The 17,167-nt window shown below is 40.4% G+C and overlaps 2 protein-coding genes and 1 long non-coding RNA gene across 7 annotated transcripts in view; 2 read left to right on the top strand and 1 right to left on the bottom strand.

Moving 5' to 3' along the window:
- The window catches only part of LOC133845276 (teneurin-m), a 149,392-nt gene that overhangs the window by 17,498 nt on the left and 114,727 nt on the right, over nt 1-17,167 (top strand). The window lies entirely within an intron of this gene.
- Nucleotides 6,095-9,415, top strand: LOC133845290 (uncharacterized). The gene is made up of 3 exons (XR_009894723.1): nt 6,095-6,109; nt 6,180-6,214; nt 6,290-9,415. It is a non-coding gene; the product is annotated as an uncharacterized LOC133845290 (long non-coding RNA).
- Nucleotides 14,842-15,404, bottom strand: LOC133844933 (cytochrome c-like). Its single transcript, XM_062279224.1, has one exon. The coding sequence runs from the start codon at nt 15,271-15,273 to the stop codon at nt 14,947-14,949; it is 327 nt and encodes a 108-aa protein (XP_062135208.1). The 5' UTR covers nt 15,274-15,404; the 3' UTR covers nt 14,842-14,946.

Here is a 17,167-nt window from a genome sequence, read left to right on the forward strand (position 1 = left end):
GACACATCAATTAATATGCCAAAAATTTGACAGAGTCGCGTGCGCTGATCTAATGCTAATTGAAATTTGTGGTCAGTTTCAGTTTTGTGGCTGCAAATGCGGCCAACCAAAACATTTGCCATGCCCCCCAAAAGGGGCGGCGTTGATAACTGCCTAACTATACATATAAGGATGTGCATTCGATAAAGTCGTCAACTGTTTCTCGACGCCCAGCCATAAACAAATATTTTCATTGTCAAACATAGGCCGCAACAATCTCAACAAATTTATGAAAATTCCATCTTACAAACACACACACACAACATATACATATATAAAGAAAGATATAGGCACAAGGCGTTGCATAAATAAAATAAATAAAAATTAACATAGACAACAATGTCAGGGTGCAAAAGCAGAGCCCACATATGTACATAAATAAATAAAATAAAAAAAGAGATGAGCAACCAAATGAAATGAGATGACAACAAATAGGATAACAAGATAACTCGACAGCGAAATACCCGGCAAATGAAATTACTTTTTATAAATTTTCATGCTTATAGTGTCTTTAAACATTAGTAACAATTACCATAAAAAAGCGACATTCGAATGAACTACTCAGAACAGTGATGTATTGTTCTCAAAATAAACCAAATTGATATACTAATTATACATTGAAATCTGTATTTGGTATATTAATATGGTACTACATTCAAAATATACCATTAAGAACAAAATATACCAGATTGTCAGCCAAAGCAATTATGATCCGTAGTAAGTTGGCGTTTTTCCCCATTCAAAAGTAATTCTTATATAAGTCCAACAATTTTTAACCGTTCAGGAATCATTAAAACTGTAGTTGTTATTACTCGAGACTATAGCTTCAAAATTACGCTTGTTGCCAATAAAAAAAGTAAACATTTTTATCAAGTTTTTTTTAAATAAGTTTTTGTATTAATACATACTCATAAAGCAATATTCTGCTTATAAAAACTTTACTGACTTTTATATATTTTTATAATCTTACAACTACCAGCTTCTTATCATCAACTCATCATACCCTTTCCTCCATTAGCTTCCGGGTATTCACACCCGCAATGACAAGAGCAGAGCAAGAATGTTTTCTTTTTTTGTCAAATTTTGCTTGACATTTTATTTGCTCTTTTTCGTTTGTCTTCATCGCCGCCGCCATGAAGAGAGGTGTTATGTGGGGCAATCTTTTTGGGGTTGTCGGGGGCGCCAACGCTATAAAAATATGAGACACATGCAAATTATGCCGACGCAATGCGTGGCAACTCAGACCCCGATTCTATATGCGGCTTTTCATTTTATGATGCGAGAAAACGAATAAAAATATGTATTTTTATTTGTTTTTTCTTTCTCACTATTGAAATTTATGAGGAGGGAGAGTGAAGCAATCGTCTGACAGGTGAAATAGAACAGCTTGCGAAAGGGATTTCGAAATTAGTTGGGGCACAAATATTTCCCATTGATGGATTCTCAATTTGGGGTTTTGACAAACTGACTTCTTGGCCGCTCTCTCTCTCTGAACACCTGAGGCACGTTTGTGTATCTTGCATTTTGGGGTGTGTATTTCAACAATATGCAAATTGATGCAAAACAAAGAGCGAAAGAGAGCGGAGATAGAAAGAGCACGACAAAGGCGCTTTGAAGGCATTTTGTAGGAAAATGCAGAAGGAGAGATGAGTCAAATGTGACTGTGACTTTCTCCCTCGAAGCCAGAATAAGTGGCAAACAAAAAAAAAGAGGAAAAGAAAACGAAAAGTTTTGCACGAAAATGAAAATCTGAATGAATGTCGTGTGTCACTCTGTGTATGTGTGTGTGTGTTTGTGTGTGGCAGAGTATGTATGTGTGTGTTTTGGCAATTTAATAAACATAATGATCAGAGAGCCAGGGCCATGACGATGATGAAGTTGCGTCCGCTTCGTGACAAAATGACATTTTGCTACCAGCAAGAAGCAAAAAGAAGAAGCAGCACAATTCCAGACATGCCCCACCCACCATCACCTCGGTGGCGTCTCGGCATCTCTCTTGAATGTGCCACCTGAGTCCCGCGTCCCTCTCAGACGCTGTTCGCCTGTTCGCTTGGCCAGGTTCAGGTTCAGCCGCAGGCTTAGGTAATGAAGCAACTGGCAATGAAGCAAAAGAAGTTTCAGAGCGAGACAGAGATAGAGAGAGAGCGTAGGTTGTTATTTTAAAATTTAAATTTCTGTATAAATATGTTCACGCACAACCAACGTATGAGTGTGTGTGTGTGTGTGTGTGTGCATAAGAATGCCCCACAGTCGTCGACGTCATTAAAAGCCAAAAGGCGGCGACGACGTCGTCGACGAGTTTGGAGAAAAACTCACTTAAAATTTCAGCGCACGTGAAGGAGCCAACAGGGAGAAATTGTGTTAGAGGCCAGAAAGAGAGGGGAAGGAATGCTAAAGGGGGAGGCAGAGCGGAAGGTGGCAAAGTGTGGAGCGTGAGCTTGTATTTTTTTTTGTGTTTTGTGTTTTTTGGTTGGGTTCTTTCGGTTCGTTCTCCTCGGTTTAACGGTAAAAGCGGCAAAATTTCCCCGTATGTTTATTATGATTGTTGTTGTAATTGTTTTTCTTGCTCGCGCTGGTATGAAATTTAAATATGGCCAAAAGGCATTTACAATATTAAGTAAATTGCTTGTGAAGTTTTGGCCAAATCGATTTTGTTTCCCCCCATTCGCATTAAAAATTTTCAATGAGCCGCAGCAATTGATATTTTAATGTTGTGTCGCATCATAAAAAAACACAAAAGAAAACAGCTGTGGGAACAGCTTGAGTTCCACATTCGTGTTCCACACTTGACAATTGTGGATTGCAAGCACAGCAGGATCGTGTTTAGATCGCTAATAACTCACAGTTTCTGAACTGAAAATTTAGTTTTTGTACAGCATTTGGAAGTGAAACTTCTACGCCAATATAATGTTTATTAAAGTTGCCAAAATTGCTATCAAAAAGTTTTTAAATAATTTGAACTTTGTGCACAATTTAATGCATCAAACGAAAAGTGCAAATTTGATGAACTTAAGACAAAGATTAATTAATCAGCGATCAACTATATTTTGTTTTTGGGTAAGTGTGAAATGAGGTGACATCATTCAGCACAAGTTGTGTTTTTGGACCTTGCACTTGTTTACGCTTTTTAGTGTTTCATCACAAATCCCTGACCTTGCCAGAGACGCTAAAGAGCTTCAAATTACATCCCGCTTGGCATAGATTGTGAGTCATGATGGGTACAAAACTGAGATCAGTCGTTGCTATATCAAGTTTATGTTCTATGGCACTTGAAATTGCTTAGCCTGGCATTTTGCCTATCCATCAGGAGGAGCGTGTCCTTCCTTCCTGGTGGCTGTCGTAGAGAGGCTTTTAGCACACAGCTCGGCACAAGTCTGTCTGTGTGCTGTGAATGCAAACAATAAATCCATTGTGGCCAAAGTGAAATCAGGCTCAGCGCTCTCCAAAAAGCCACTTCATCGCCATTCATCCACCCTCGTTCCTCGTTCCTCCATCCTCCGCCCTCCAATGCCTGCTGCCATCTTCAAACACTTGAGACGTCGACGGCAGTTAATGCTAAGCAAGTGGCTGAGACTCAGACCAAGACCGAGAACCAGAATCAGACTCAGACTGTGACTGAGAACGAGAACGAAAGTAAAATGTTAATCAAGCTGATTGAGTTGTCGAGCTCTGAGCTCTTCTCGAGGTCTAATTTTAGGCGCTAAAGGCTTTTGTTGCAGCGGGGTGGCAACAACAACAAACAAACAAGACAAACCAAACAGAAAAACAGCAAAACACAAACGCTTATTAACATTTCCATTGGAGCATAAAAGCCAAACATAGATCGGGGGGTGGGGAGGTGGAAAACAGATGAAAACGCTGGCTCAAGGTGCAAAAACCGACAATAAATATGCGTTAACTTCTAATAGAGATAGCGGGGTTGGACAGCAGCGTGTGCAGAGAGCAAGAGGGGAGGAAGTGTATGCAGAACGAAGCGTGTGCAAAAACATGCAAATCCCCAAACAAACAATTTTAGCCAAGGGTATAAACCGAAGACAGAAGATACAAGACGGGGGAGCAAACTCTTAAGTGGCAGTCTGATGAAGATGCGAAGCCAAAGCCACGAAAAAAACACAACCAGTGGAAAGAAGTAAAAAGAAAATCGATGCGGTGACATAAAGATGAAAGCAAGGCAAAAGGGCTGCAAAACTCAACGCATACGTAATACGTATACGTATATCTCAGGGGGGAATGCGTGACAGTCGTTATTGTTTTTATTTTAATAAAAAAAAAATAATAATACCCAGGACATCCGCTCAGCCAGCCACTTAGTCAAGGAAGTGGGAGAAGTACAGAGTACAGGAAACGTGTTAGACGAAAAACGCCCACAATTGTCACACAGCGGGGGAAGCTTTAAAGGGGGGCAAAAGCAAGCGATTAGTTAACCGAGGTGAGCTAGCACTTACTTGCTTTTTATACACACTCTTCAGTTAAAAAAATAACGAGTATTGTAGCTTTCTTTGTTTGAAGCTAAAGGAAGCATCTTCGACCTCATAAGAAGATGCAATTTTATATTGTATAACAATCAATATATGGCATATCTTTAATGTACAAGTATATCATTATACCAAATATAACTTTTGGTATGATTGAGTATTTTTTCGGTATTTTCATCTTGTAAAATTGAAGTATAATACCGTTTTCAGTAACATCTTAAATATAACTCATTATACCAAATAGAAGTTTTAGTATGTTTTAGTATATTAATTTAGTATACCTTAACGATAACACCGTTTTCAGTAGCATCTTAAATGTAAAGGTATATAGAAAGCCAATAAAACTTTTGGTATATTTTAATATGTTTACGGTATATTAATTTAGTATATTTTAATGACAGTACCGTTTTCGGTAGCATCTTAAATGTAAAAGTTTACCGTCATACCAAGAATTACTAGTATTATTTTGGTATATTAGTTAGTATATATATATAGTATATATAGTATAACATTTATACCATTTTTTGGCTTATCGCAGTCGAGCCTTTCTAACTTGTGTATTCCTTGCGTCGACGATCAATTCAATGTCAATTGAAAATGTCTCCAGCAATCAAATTTATGCACCCAAAAGAAAACACAATAAAAACAAACGGGGAACGCGGAACGTGGAAGGGAAGCTGCCACACGTATGCTTTTTTGGAGCAGCTCGTTTCCGGTCTTGAAATGCGCCTAAAAAGATGCTATACAAACTGTTCAAGTTGTTTGCACAAGCGTATAATGAGGCAGCGCGCAAAACGCTTTCCTTTCACCCCCCACTCGCCCCTAAAAAACATTTCTGCTTCTTTCTGCAGCGGCCATATTGGTTTTTTCCCCCTGCTTTGTTTTTCTTTGCATAATCTTTGGTGCTTAATAATGTTTCAGCAAACGGCAAACGACATTTCAGCTGGCGACACGCAAACTTGCGGCTCGTGATGATTTTCCCTGCCACATGCCGCATTCCGCATGCGACGTCCTTCGGCATACCTTGTGACGTGTGCGTTGTTTTTTCTACTGCTTTTCCTTTTTTGTTAAGGGAGGAGGGTTGCGAACTAAACGCACCATTAGTCTTTGGAAATAGCTTAGAGCGAAATTTACATTATTAAGCTTTCGGCTGCCGACTGGCGAATGGCAAATGGTAAATGGCGAATGCGCGATGCGGACTTTGTTTTTGGGGGCTTTGCTTTTTCATTTCCGTCGTTGGTCGCCATTTTGGGTCAACGGACGCGATAACGGTGCTAAGGGGCAACGTTAATGCAGCGTTATTACAACGCAATGTCAATATTTATTTTTTGACAGTTTTCTGCAACTGTTTGACGACGGTTGCCGCCCCTAGAGCGGAGAGTGCGGGAGGTAGCCATGAAAATTAAATAATATTGGCAACCCTAAATAAGCCGTGAGCTGTGTGAGTGCTTTGGCACTCTAATTGGGGCACGCTAAATGCTTGAAAAGGGCATTAGGTCAGGCCTTAAAGTGCTGCGACAAATTACCATGCAAATTTGACATAAATTTCGATGTAAATTAAATGTAATTACATATTTATTTGGAATTTTATTTAAGTACATAATATTTTTATATTTAAAAATGTATATAAAATTATAATTACATTTCTTTTCATTTTATTTCCAGGTATGTAACGCTTTCAAAACTCACTCCCACATAGTGTAAGTCTTTCTTACTTTGGAGTAAGCAAAATTATCAAATGCGTGATCGCAACTTTCACTTTCTCTGGGTGCCAGGTAATTGCAATACAATAGTCTTGAGATCAGCTGGGGAACATCAACATCAACGAGAGTCACAACTTAATCCCGTTCCAAGCAATTAGAGCTCCCAGAAGATGCACAGCATAGTTTAGGTTTAATTTGGTAGAAAGCGCACAACACACAAAAGCGACAAACAATTAGCAACAAAAATATGATTTAGTATTTGACGTTTCGAACCGAAAGTGCACAATGGAAAAGTTTTGTCTGCGATTATTAAAGCATCACTTGGATTCAGTTTTGAAGAGTCGCAAAAGCGGCAAAGCAAAGACCACAGCAAAGACGCAGCCAAAGACTAATTAATCATTTGGCCAAGTCGCGACATAGAGAGATAGAGCTTTGGTGTTGGGTGCCTTAAATGGAAATTAAATTGCTCGGGGCAAACTGCAAAAGAGGGCTGCACTTAATGCTAGAGACGTAGAAGATAATCGCCCCACATCCTAGACGAAAATTTACGCCACTTGAGTCATTAATTCTCATAAACGAATCAATTGGAATGCAGGTCGGCCGAATTTAATGGAAATGAACAGAGAAGAGTTTACGAATCATATGTTTAAATCAGCAGCATAAATTTTAAGCAAGTTCCCCGAAAGGAAAATATCCAAAACAAAAATCTACGAAGGCGACGCAACGTCTTCGCATAAATTGTTTACACGTTTATTTTCTGTCTTCATTGCGCATTGCGAATAACTCAATCAATCAGCTTTGCTTATAAATTTTGAGTGCCATAAAGAGACTGCCAGAAAGACTGCTGCAAAATCAACAGCAAGAGGAAAACAATAACAAAATTGAACCGAAATGTACCGAGGCCAAAAAGCATTTAAACAAGCCATAAAAATCGAGCAACCGCAAAACGCAAAACAAACAACAACAACACAACGCAAACGAGAAATTGTGCTAAGTTTTGTTTTTTATTTATTTATGTGGTACAAGGAGAGTGCGGAGGCGGGGGCGGGGGCGCGGATGCCAGAACAAATCGCGGCCAAGAAGTGTGAGTTGAGAAATAATTCATCAAAGAGCCAGAAATTTGTGAGATATTAATCAGTGGCCTGGTCTCTGGTCTCTTTGTGGCATCACATGTGTGCTGTGACCATGCCAAAGTCAATTTCATATACATACATACATATATATTTTGTTGGCGGCGCATTTCAAAGCGATCCTCCTTCATCTCCCTGTTCACAGAATGAAATCCGCAGAGGCGTTTGCCCTCAAAAGCGAATGGCAACCCACGCAAAATCTCGACGATTGGAGTTTTTTGTGTTATATGAAAGAAACAATTAAAAACATTTGACATTATTTTGTTGTTTGGTTAATGGCTGCGCTTTGGTTGCGCAGCTCGTTGACAAGAATTTTGTGCTTTTTGGCTTTCGGTCATTAACCATACTTAGAGGCAATAAAGTTGTCAATTTGGCACCGACACCAGACAAACCAGTGAAAGGCATAATAGTGTGTGGCAGATGTGCTCACAGGTAGTTGACATGATTTTGGGCTGGAGGAGAGAATGATGAGAGAATTGAGAAAAGGCCATGTGAAATGTGAGACGACACAAAACAAGCTTGCGACGATCGTTGAGCGATTTGACCATGATATATGGCACATTAAAGCAAAAGCGAGTTCTTAAAGTTCTTTTGTAGCTTATCGGATGACCATTTAATTTGCATAGATCAGCTCAGATTTGACACTAAATAGGACGTGTGAAAAATGATTGAGCCAGCTGCGTTTATTAACCCTTCCAGGAAATGTTCACAGTCAATTTTTTGGGCATAAACACAACTAGTTTTTTGGTTATCTAACAAACGTTTCAAATTGAAAATAGAAAAAAGCAATTTATTGAAAAACATATTTCACCTGCAGCATAACCAGAGAGAGAGAAAAAAAAAACACAAAATTGAAATTGTGCTCGAGAGCATAAAATGAAATGGGAAAAGCTATTGATTTGCACCAAATAACAGCCAGCGGGTGATTGCATAAAAATCAAGTGCAATAACAGCAAAAGCAACTCTGATAATAATAATAGAGTGACGGCATATGAAAGTGAAATAGTTGAAAATAAAAACTGAAAAAATAAAAAATTGAAAGTGCCGCCCGCCGTTCGATCGAAGTGACCATTTAAGGTGAGGCATCAAATTGAACACAAACTGTTACAGCGAAGCAATTAAACAGACAGCCATTAACTACAGTAAACATTCAAGAGAAGCAACGACGAGACAATTCAAGGTCTCTTCTGCATTAAAGCGCTTAAAATGCTTCGGCACAAGCTGTCAACTAAAAATAAAACTACAACAAAAGAAAAGAGAAGAGGGAAAAAAACAAAGTTAAATCAAAAGCAATCAAATTGACAAAACGTCAGTGTAATAAAGCGTTGATAAACCGCAGCAGAGACACAATCGAGAATCGAGCTGAAATTGATTAGCCGAAGAGGAACGAGACTGGTCCAGAGACGACAATCAGCGAAAAGCTTCAGCAAAAGTGGTTAAGCTGGATCGAGTTGAGTTTGGGACAGATCGGCGGGGCTGGACCTGAGCAAATTGCACACGATTCACGATGCGTTGCAGGCAATGTGCCAAAGGAGACAGAGAAGAGAAGAGAAGAGTTGGGAAGTGAAGTAAAGTGGAATACGACATTCAGACACGTTTGTTGCAGCCGCAGCGGCAGCGCTGCTCAAGCAATTTACAATTTAATAGCACGCCACAAAATCGAAACGATGCAGCAATGAATGTGTAGTATCGATGCCAGCGATCGATCGATCGATTGAAGATCGCTGGTCTCAAAGCATGTGAAATGAAAAGCGAAGAAGAACTTTCTTCTCCCCATCAATTAGCTACATAATTCTAACAATCTTTCAGCTCGCTTGTTTATCTCTAACTACAATTTGTTTTTAAATTTGTGCCTCGCAAAGTTTTCTAATCTCTCTCTGCGCTCAAGTAATTTTAATTTCAACTGCCGCTCGACGCTCGTTGCGCCTCAATTGGACTGAGCCAAAGGCCTTTTGCGGTCAGCTAATGTCAGTTGGCCTAGCCTCCACCTCCACTTCCATCTCCATCTCCCCTGCCCTTGTGGCATCCACATTAATGCGCACTTTTCCACGGCTTTTGTCTGCATTCTGTATGTATCTTTGCCTCTTGCCTCTTGTATTGTGGCCTATGTTGACTTTTCATTTCCTTTTCTCATCAGTTGATTGTTCAAATTGTTGATGTGGTGCTGTGCTCCGTTGTGCTGCAGCTTTTGTTGCTGCCGCAGTCGAAGTCGAAGTCGCTGTTGCTGTCGATGCCCAAGTCCAGCTTGCAATATATATTGTCTATACTATATTCGCTGTGCTTATTTATGTGCGCGACCTTATAAGGCGAAATAGCAAAAGAGCAAGAAGGCACCACAAACGATTGCAACTCGTTCTCTACTGCTGCCGCTTTTGGCCATATTTAATTTTTAGCAGCGAGCTGGGATCGGCACAGGTACACACGATTTAGACCTGGACTCCAGCTTCTTTCTTTCCTTTGGGCCCCGAAACGTTTTCGGTTACAAAGTGATTGCTTTTTATTGCCTCCTGCCTAGTTTCTGTACTTTGTTGTTGTTGCCTCATAATTTGTGTGTGCTTTGGCTTAGACATGCGTAATTTTCGGCTCTATTTTTGGGCAGCTTGTTAAGCTTACAAACACCCAACTTGGAGTTGAGTCTGAGGACGATGCAGCCTATCGATCAATTGGCGCAATTAACTTATTAGAAACTCGCAGCTTGTTCAGAGTCTTCACATTAACCCATTCGCAAAAGCACTTAGCCCTCAGCAGGCAGCAGGCTTTGACAGCTCTCTCCTACTTAGTTGTGGCTAATGATTTAAAGTTGCTTTTACTGGCCAAGTTGCAGTCGCAAGGAACGGAAGAGACTAATGTTCTAATTAACCATATGCTACATCATTAACTGCAGGCGGACTTGAACTCGACTCGACTCAAGGAATCGTTGTGAAGGAGGTCGAGTCAGGTTTGCTTCTGCGAAAATTGCGAATCATTCTTCATGCTGTCAAAATGTCTGACAGCTAATCAGCAATAACTGTCATTTAGCAAATAGTTGCTCATATTTGCACTTAAGCAAATAACCCGAGTCCACACACACACACAGGGAAGAAGAGAGAAAGGAAGAGACAGACAGAGAGAGAGAGAGACTGACACTGACAGGGCAATGGTAATGGGCCTTGGACATCATGGAACTGGCAGCCGAGGGACAGCTGAGCAGCTATCGAGGGCCTCTTCGTAATGTCTCATTGTAACACTTCCGTTAAAATCGCGTCGTCGTCGTCGTTGTCGTTGTCGTTGTCATTGTCGTCTAACTGTGACTCATGTCCATAACAGTCAATAAACATAAACATGGCTCGTACATGGGGCTAAATGAATGATGGACATCGAGTGGCTTTTGCAGTCGCTGCTGCCGCTGTTGATGCCACATTTGATAGCACCATCGTTCGCTCTCTCTCTCTCTCTCTCGCTCTGTCTCTTTCAACAGCGAGCAAATCCGAACCCAAACGATGCTCTTGAGCTCTGGCCAAAGCCAAAGCGCATCATTAGCCCAAAAATAGACATCGTCGTCTGTGTGCCCATTTCGATGATTTCCTAGGAAATGAGCTGCTTAAATGTTTAGCACAACGGTAAAGCGGTGTACATTTCCAAGCAGGAGCTGCCACAGCAACAGCATCAACAGCAGCAGCAGCAGTTGTTGCAAGCAGCAACTAAAAAGCGCACTCTTCCAGCTATTAACCTTGATGTTGTTGCCTCTCGAAAACTGCGCATGGGATCATCAGCCAAAAGCAGCCATGACTGGGCCTTGGGCACACACAGACTTTGAGTAGAAGAACTTCGAGTTGGAGTTGGAGATGGGGCAGCATCATCATCATCATCATTATCATCATCATCATTTTCATCCACATGCAGCTCACGAAAACCGAATGGCAAACTGGCAGCTCTGTTAGTTCTCCTGCATTTTCGGGTTGAGTTGCGTTATATATGCGACGCAGAAAGTGGCACACAGAAAGCAACAAATATATAGCATACAGGGAATCTAGCTGTCTAGCTAAGTTCTTGTCATTCACATTTGCGAAAAAAAACAGAGGGGGGCACATATGTTTGGCATTGTGTGTGGCATGCCACAGTTGCCATGAATGATGCGCTGCAGCCAGTTGATGAGCTACCATAATGAAGCGCCTGCCAACACTGACATGTCGTTGTGCAACACTGCTTTAACGAACTTAACTATGAAATATATTTCGATTACTATAGTGTAAGCAAAGATTTTGTGGTTAGCTTATGTATGAAAGTGATAAAATGTTGAGGGACGGTTTAGAATATTATTCGGAATATAGTAAAGAAATAATATTAGGAATATTAAAAACATATATTATAATTAGAGAAATAATAGCAGCACTTGAAATAATAGTTTGAATATTTTTTATTACTATACTTCTATTTCATATAGAAAATTTTATTGTTTTTAAAAACTGTCATTCAACTCATTACTAAAACTATACATTTAGCGTTATTCAACATTATGCTAGTTTTGAATTTACTGAGCTTTTGTTTGATATTCAAAAATGTAGTGTTATTATTAATAAATTTCTAAATCTCTGAAAGCTTAGCCTTATTCAACACTATGCTAGTGTTTGCTAGAGTTTAATGCTGTGATAATAATAGCTTCTGCTATAAATATGAGCTAGATTGATGGATGAATGAATGGATGAATACTTTTAGCTGAGTTATTAAGAAATGTAAATACTCGGAAGAGAAATAAGTTGACAAAAAAAACCTAAAGAAAAGTCTCGATTAATCCTTAGTACACTAAAATCGTTTGAAACATTAAGTCGCCGATGCCCAAGTGTAGAGTATAGCTGCCAACAGAAAGCAATCTTGCAGTTTATCTCAAGTCATACATCAGACTTTTCGGCAACAGTGCGAGTGAAGTTGCACGTGGATGGGGAAGGGAAAGGGGCAAGTGGCAAGCGGTAAGAGTGGGAGTGGATGGAAATGCAGTTTATCCTGCTTGGCTATGCAGACTCCATTGATGGCACACGATGTCGACGCGATGGCAGCTGGAGATGCATCTGAGCTGAGCTGGATTTTGTGGCTGCCTCGGCAACGCTTAAGCTGCACCGCATGTGATTACCCAGCAGTTAGTCTTGCAGCAGCATCAGCAGCAGCAGCAGCAGTGGAATAACATCAGCATACACTACTACTTCCTCTCACTCCCACTCCCACACTCACCCAAAACTGTTTCTCTCTTTCAGTTGCAAACGCTGCTGGTTGCCATAAGCTGCTAAATTGCCGCTGTGCAGCAAATAGAATTTTAAACTTGCCTCGCCTCGAGAATTGCTCTCGCTCTCTCACCATCTCCCTCTCTCTCTCCCTCATCTCCTTCTCTCTTTCTGTCTGTTGATTGACCTTAACGCTTGAACCGGCGACTCCACACGACCACGACTCCAACTAACTGTACCCTGGCATAGCACAAAACACTTGAACTGGCTTCGACTCCATTCCAACATCGAGTGGAGCTTGACTGGTTTACCTGTCTGGAGGCTTCGTCATGCCGCGCTTTAATTCACTTATAATTTCAGTCTCCCCTCCCCTCCCCTTTTTACGCATTACTCGACTCGCATTTCATGTTTGCAGGTTGCAACGTTTGCTATGATGTGGGAAAATAATATTTTCATTGATGATTCGCACAGAGCTGTGCAAATATCGCCTTAAGGCTAAAGCCCTCATTTAAATAATAATCTTTCCGTTTATAGAACTCCGTTTCATCACCATTAATAACTTATGAAATAGTGTAATTAATTGTTCAAGTTGATTTGATTTGTTCGCTAACAAACAATAAAGATTTCGTCATTGATTTATGAGCACTAAAGTTGGTAAATGAAACCCTCACAAATTTTGCTATATAATTTTTGTTTTTTTGGGTATTTTTTTAACAAGCTGTCGCATCCACAAAAATAACGTATCACATTAAGAATAACGAGTGTGCACACACCATCAGTATTTAAAATGTCAAAAGTGCCCCCACACTCGGCAAAGCTCAAGAAATAATAATAATAATAACGAACAAGAGAATCGTGAAATATGTTGGAATCTGCATGGTACATGAAATGCTTTTTTTGTTTGTTCTGTACTGTTTTTTATTTTTATGATTGATCGTTGCTTAAAGAGCAACTTAAACAACACGAGAAGCGACGTTTAGGGTGGGGCATCAGATACATATAGTAGGGTTAAACAGTTACACATGGACAGCAGTCAGATACAAAGCGAAAGAGTTGGAGTGAGAGAGAGAGGGGGAGAGGGTGTAGTGTAATGTCAGAAAGAATTATTATTAATTCGGGGTTGGGTTCCATTTTGAGAAGTTGACATTCAAATTGTGTCAGTCTCTCCCTGGTTCCCTCGTTGTGCTTTTTTATTGCTGTCATGATCGATGTTGCTTCACAAAATGATGCTGCATTTTATAACGCAATACCTCATGATGTTGACATTAACAGAACAGCACATTGAATGCATTTTTGCGCTTGACTTGCGACTTGCGACTCACACGAGAGAAATTCAAGCGAATTTTTGATTTATGTTCTGTGAGTGAAGTTAATTAACACCCCTCACAAGGCTGATCATTGGTTCCGTTCTGTTGCGATGCGTTTCGAGTGTTGTTAAGTGTCAAAAGTGACAGATCGCTTTGTAAGGCGTTGCCACATCGCCGCTGCCTCAAAGGGAGGCCGACACAGAATTGTAATCCGATGAAGTGTTCAAAATTGTTGACGTCCCTCAACAGAGCTCTTCTCCATTTCTCCGTTTCTCCGTCTGTCGCTTAAGATGAGTTCCTTGATTGCTTTGCCGAAAAAGTTTTAAAATGTTTCACCCAAAAAAAGAAAATAAGTTGATTCTTCAGCACACAGCTTCAACTTCAACTTCAGCACACAGCTTGTGCGTTTGTGTGTAAAATTTAATTAAAAAATTCTTTGCTATGCATAAATTTGCCTTTTGTTTTGAGCGGGACTGCGCGAAGAACCCGAAAGAGCGAGTGAAAGAGCTAGAGCTATAGATGTGCTGTTATTGTTTGTTGTCAGCAATAAAAATGTCATCACGGCCGAGTCGAGTCCTTCGTCCATTTTGCATCCCATTCGCACACTCAACTGACTGCAACGCATTATTTTGCAATAACAACGCCAGAGCAGTTGAGCTCGCCAAGGCGAATGACAAAAGTGTTGCCACATTCACACACACACACACACACTGAGACACACACACATACACCCTCGCACAATATAAATTAAATTAAAATGCTTTTCTTCTTTGGTTTGCTTTCTCTCGGTTTGACATTTCTCTCTGCTTAATTGCTTTGTTAATTAAATGTGTTAAGGCACATATAAAAAGGATATGAAAACGCGACAGACGTGCGCTTATGCAAAGGACATTAACTTGACAACAACAAAAGCAACTAATATGAATTACATTCAGCTGTAAATTATCGTATAATTGAGGCAAAGCAACGAACTAAAGGGGAACACAACGAAGGACATCTTAATTTCATGTTCATTTCCCATCAAATTATAAACTGAATTATCTCCCAACTAAACTCACATTATTACACATCTTTTTAGCATTAATTAATCGTTGTATTCATTTGCTTGCCGTCTTTAAAAATGCAATTATATCACTCCTTATGCCGGGCTGCTTCAGTCCCGCAAAGATCATCTTGGTGCCGGGTATATAACGCTTGGGATTCTCCAGATACTCAAACAACGTGTCCTCGTTCCAAATGATGCCTTTGGCTTTATTGGCCTCAGTGTATGGAAATCCTGGCGCCTTGCCCGTTTGGCGACCGATTAAACCATGCAGATTGGGTCCCATTTTGTGCTTGCCACCAGCCTCGATGGTGTGGCACATGGCGCAGCGTTGCATGAACAGCTTCTTGCCACGCTCCACATCGCCAGCTGGAATGCTCATTGCTAAAGTTGAAGTATTTTCGGTTTTTATTGGAAAACGCTAAGTAACTTTTGCTTATTACAATAAAGGAAATGTCAAAAGGTGTGGACAAGCCTGCTTAATTAATTAGCACTAAACTAGGGAAGGCTGGTTACACTGGACGATTGTAAATGCAGTTAAATCAGTGCACAATCTTTAAAAATCATGTAATAAATAGTGAAATTAACAGCATCGCTAGCTGGATTGCCCTTTGTTTAAGTAATAATTCTGTTGTTTATTTTTTTTTATTAGAAAACGCTTAAACATGTTTGGGATGCATGAAATGAATTAATTAGTAGGCTGGTCACACTAAGCGATTGTAAATATTTCTAAATTGTCTTTAAAATAAATTACCTTTTTTGACATCGAAATTTTCCTCATCAACTTGTTGGATAATTATCGACAATTTGATGGTTGTCACACTTAACACTTTACATCACAATTGGGCATGCAATGCACATACACTCGACTTGCATAACAGCCAACTAAGATTGCTTAATTCCAAAGCCAAGTGTGTTTTTTTTTCAATTGCAAAAACAAAATAATGCAGGAGATGCTTGTTAACAACAGCAACTTGGGGCAATTACACGCAGATGCAGCTGCCTTTTGGTTGTTGTTGTTAGCTGCGTTGCCTTCGAGCAACGTTTTAGGCAAAGTCAACTAAACTTTACAGTAAAGAGAGACACAAAAAAGTGCAGAAATATGCGAATAAATAGTTGCAGTCAGCCTGCACCCAAAAACAAGAAGGCTACAAAATATATATGCCAAGCTGTCAACACGAACACATGTGGCCCGACCCCCTGACAACAACAACACGGCAGCAACAACAACACGGCAGCAGCAACAACAATTGTTGCTATTAGACAGTGAACAACAGCGAAACACAGTAGCCGGTTTCTCAACTTGGAGGCGTCTCTTGCGGCAGCAAAAAGCGTTTAATAAAAGCAAATATTATGCGCTTAATGCGACTGCGCCGCCAACTGGCAATTTAAAACTGCGACAGCAAGCTGCACACCTCAGTCAGACAATTGCCACTGCAACTGCAACAGCGGCAACTTAATTAGACATTCAGTGAAGCCAGATGTGGAGCTTGTGGAGCTGCGCGCAGGCGCCACAGAATGTTAATTTCTTTTTGCACATTGCTGTATTTAGCTGTCTGTCTGCTGATGGACGACTGACAGTTTGCCGTTGATGAAGATGCACGAGGAGCGAGGAGCCACCCATGTGATGTGGGTAGCAAACGCATTAAGTGGCCATCAACATCTAACGAAAGGGAAAAAAAAAAAACAGAACTAAAGTAGCTGAATATATGGGGCAAGATTTTTTTGGTTGGGGGGTGAGAGGCAAACTATAAACATGTGAATAGGGAAAACGCAGCCAAGTGGAAATGGCAAAAAGGAAACAGATGCAAAGTCAAAGCAGATGATGAATTGGCATGCAAAAAAAACAAAAAAAACACCAGAGAAGAGAAACATAACAAACTACATATTAATAGAAAGAGAATTCAGTGATGACTAATTCCCAGGCAGCAGTCGAGTTTGTGGCACGCACAACGCCCACTCGAAAAGTGATTCGAAGCGAACTTCAACCCACGCCGATTTTTCCACTTCCAGTTCCAACTCCAACTTGAGAAGGAGCTCCTCCAAAAGTGGCATGTTGCAAATTCTCAGCCGTCAGCGACATAACTCATTATTTAATGTCAAATCTGGTCGATAGTTGTTGTTGTTGTTGCGACTGTGACTGCGACTGCTCTTGGGGCAAGTCGTGCGTGCGAGGGGTAAGAACTACAACAACAAATGTCAACAGTTTTGCAATGGCAAAGTCAAAGACAGCAAATCGATGCACACAGCACATCGCGAGGAGTCTGCGTTGCCTT

The sequence above is a fragment of the Drosophila sulfurigaster genome, chromosome 3, assembly GCF_023558435.1.
Source record: "Drosophila sulfurigaster albostrigata strain 15112-1811.04 chromosome 3, ASM2355843v2, whole genome shotgun sequence".
In the NCBI taxonomy this organism is placed as follows: Eukaryota; Metazoa; Arthropoda; class Insecta; order Diptera; family Drosophilidae; genus Drosophila; species Drosophila sulfurigaster.

Excerpts from the sequence above, each read along its gene's own strand:
- LOC133844933 (XM_062279224.1), bottom strand. The coding sequence starts at position 15,273 with ATGAGCATTCCAGCTGGCGATGTGGAGCGTGGCAAGAAGCTGTTCATG.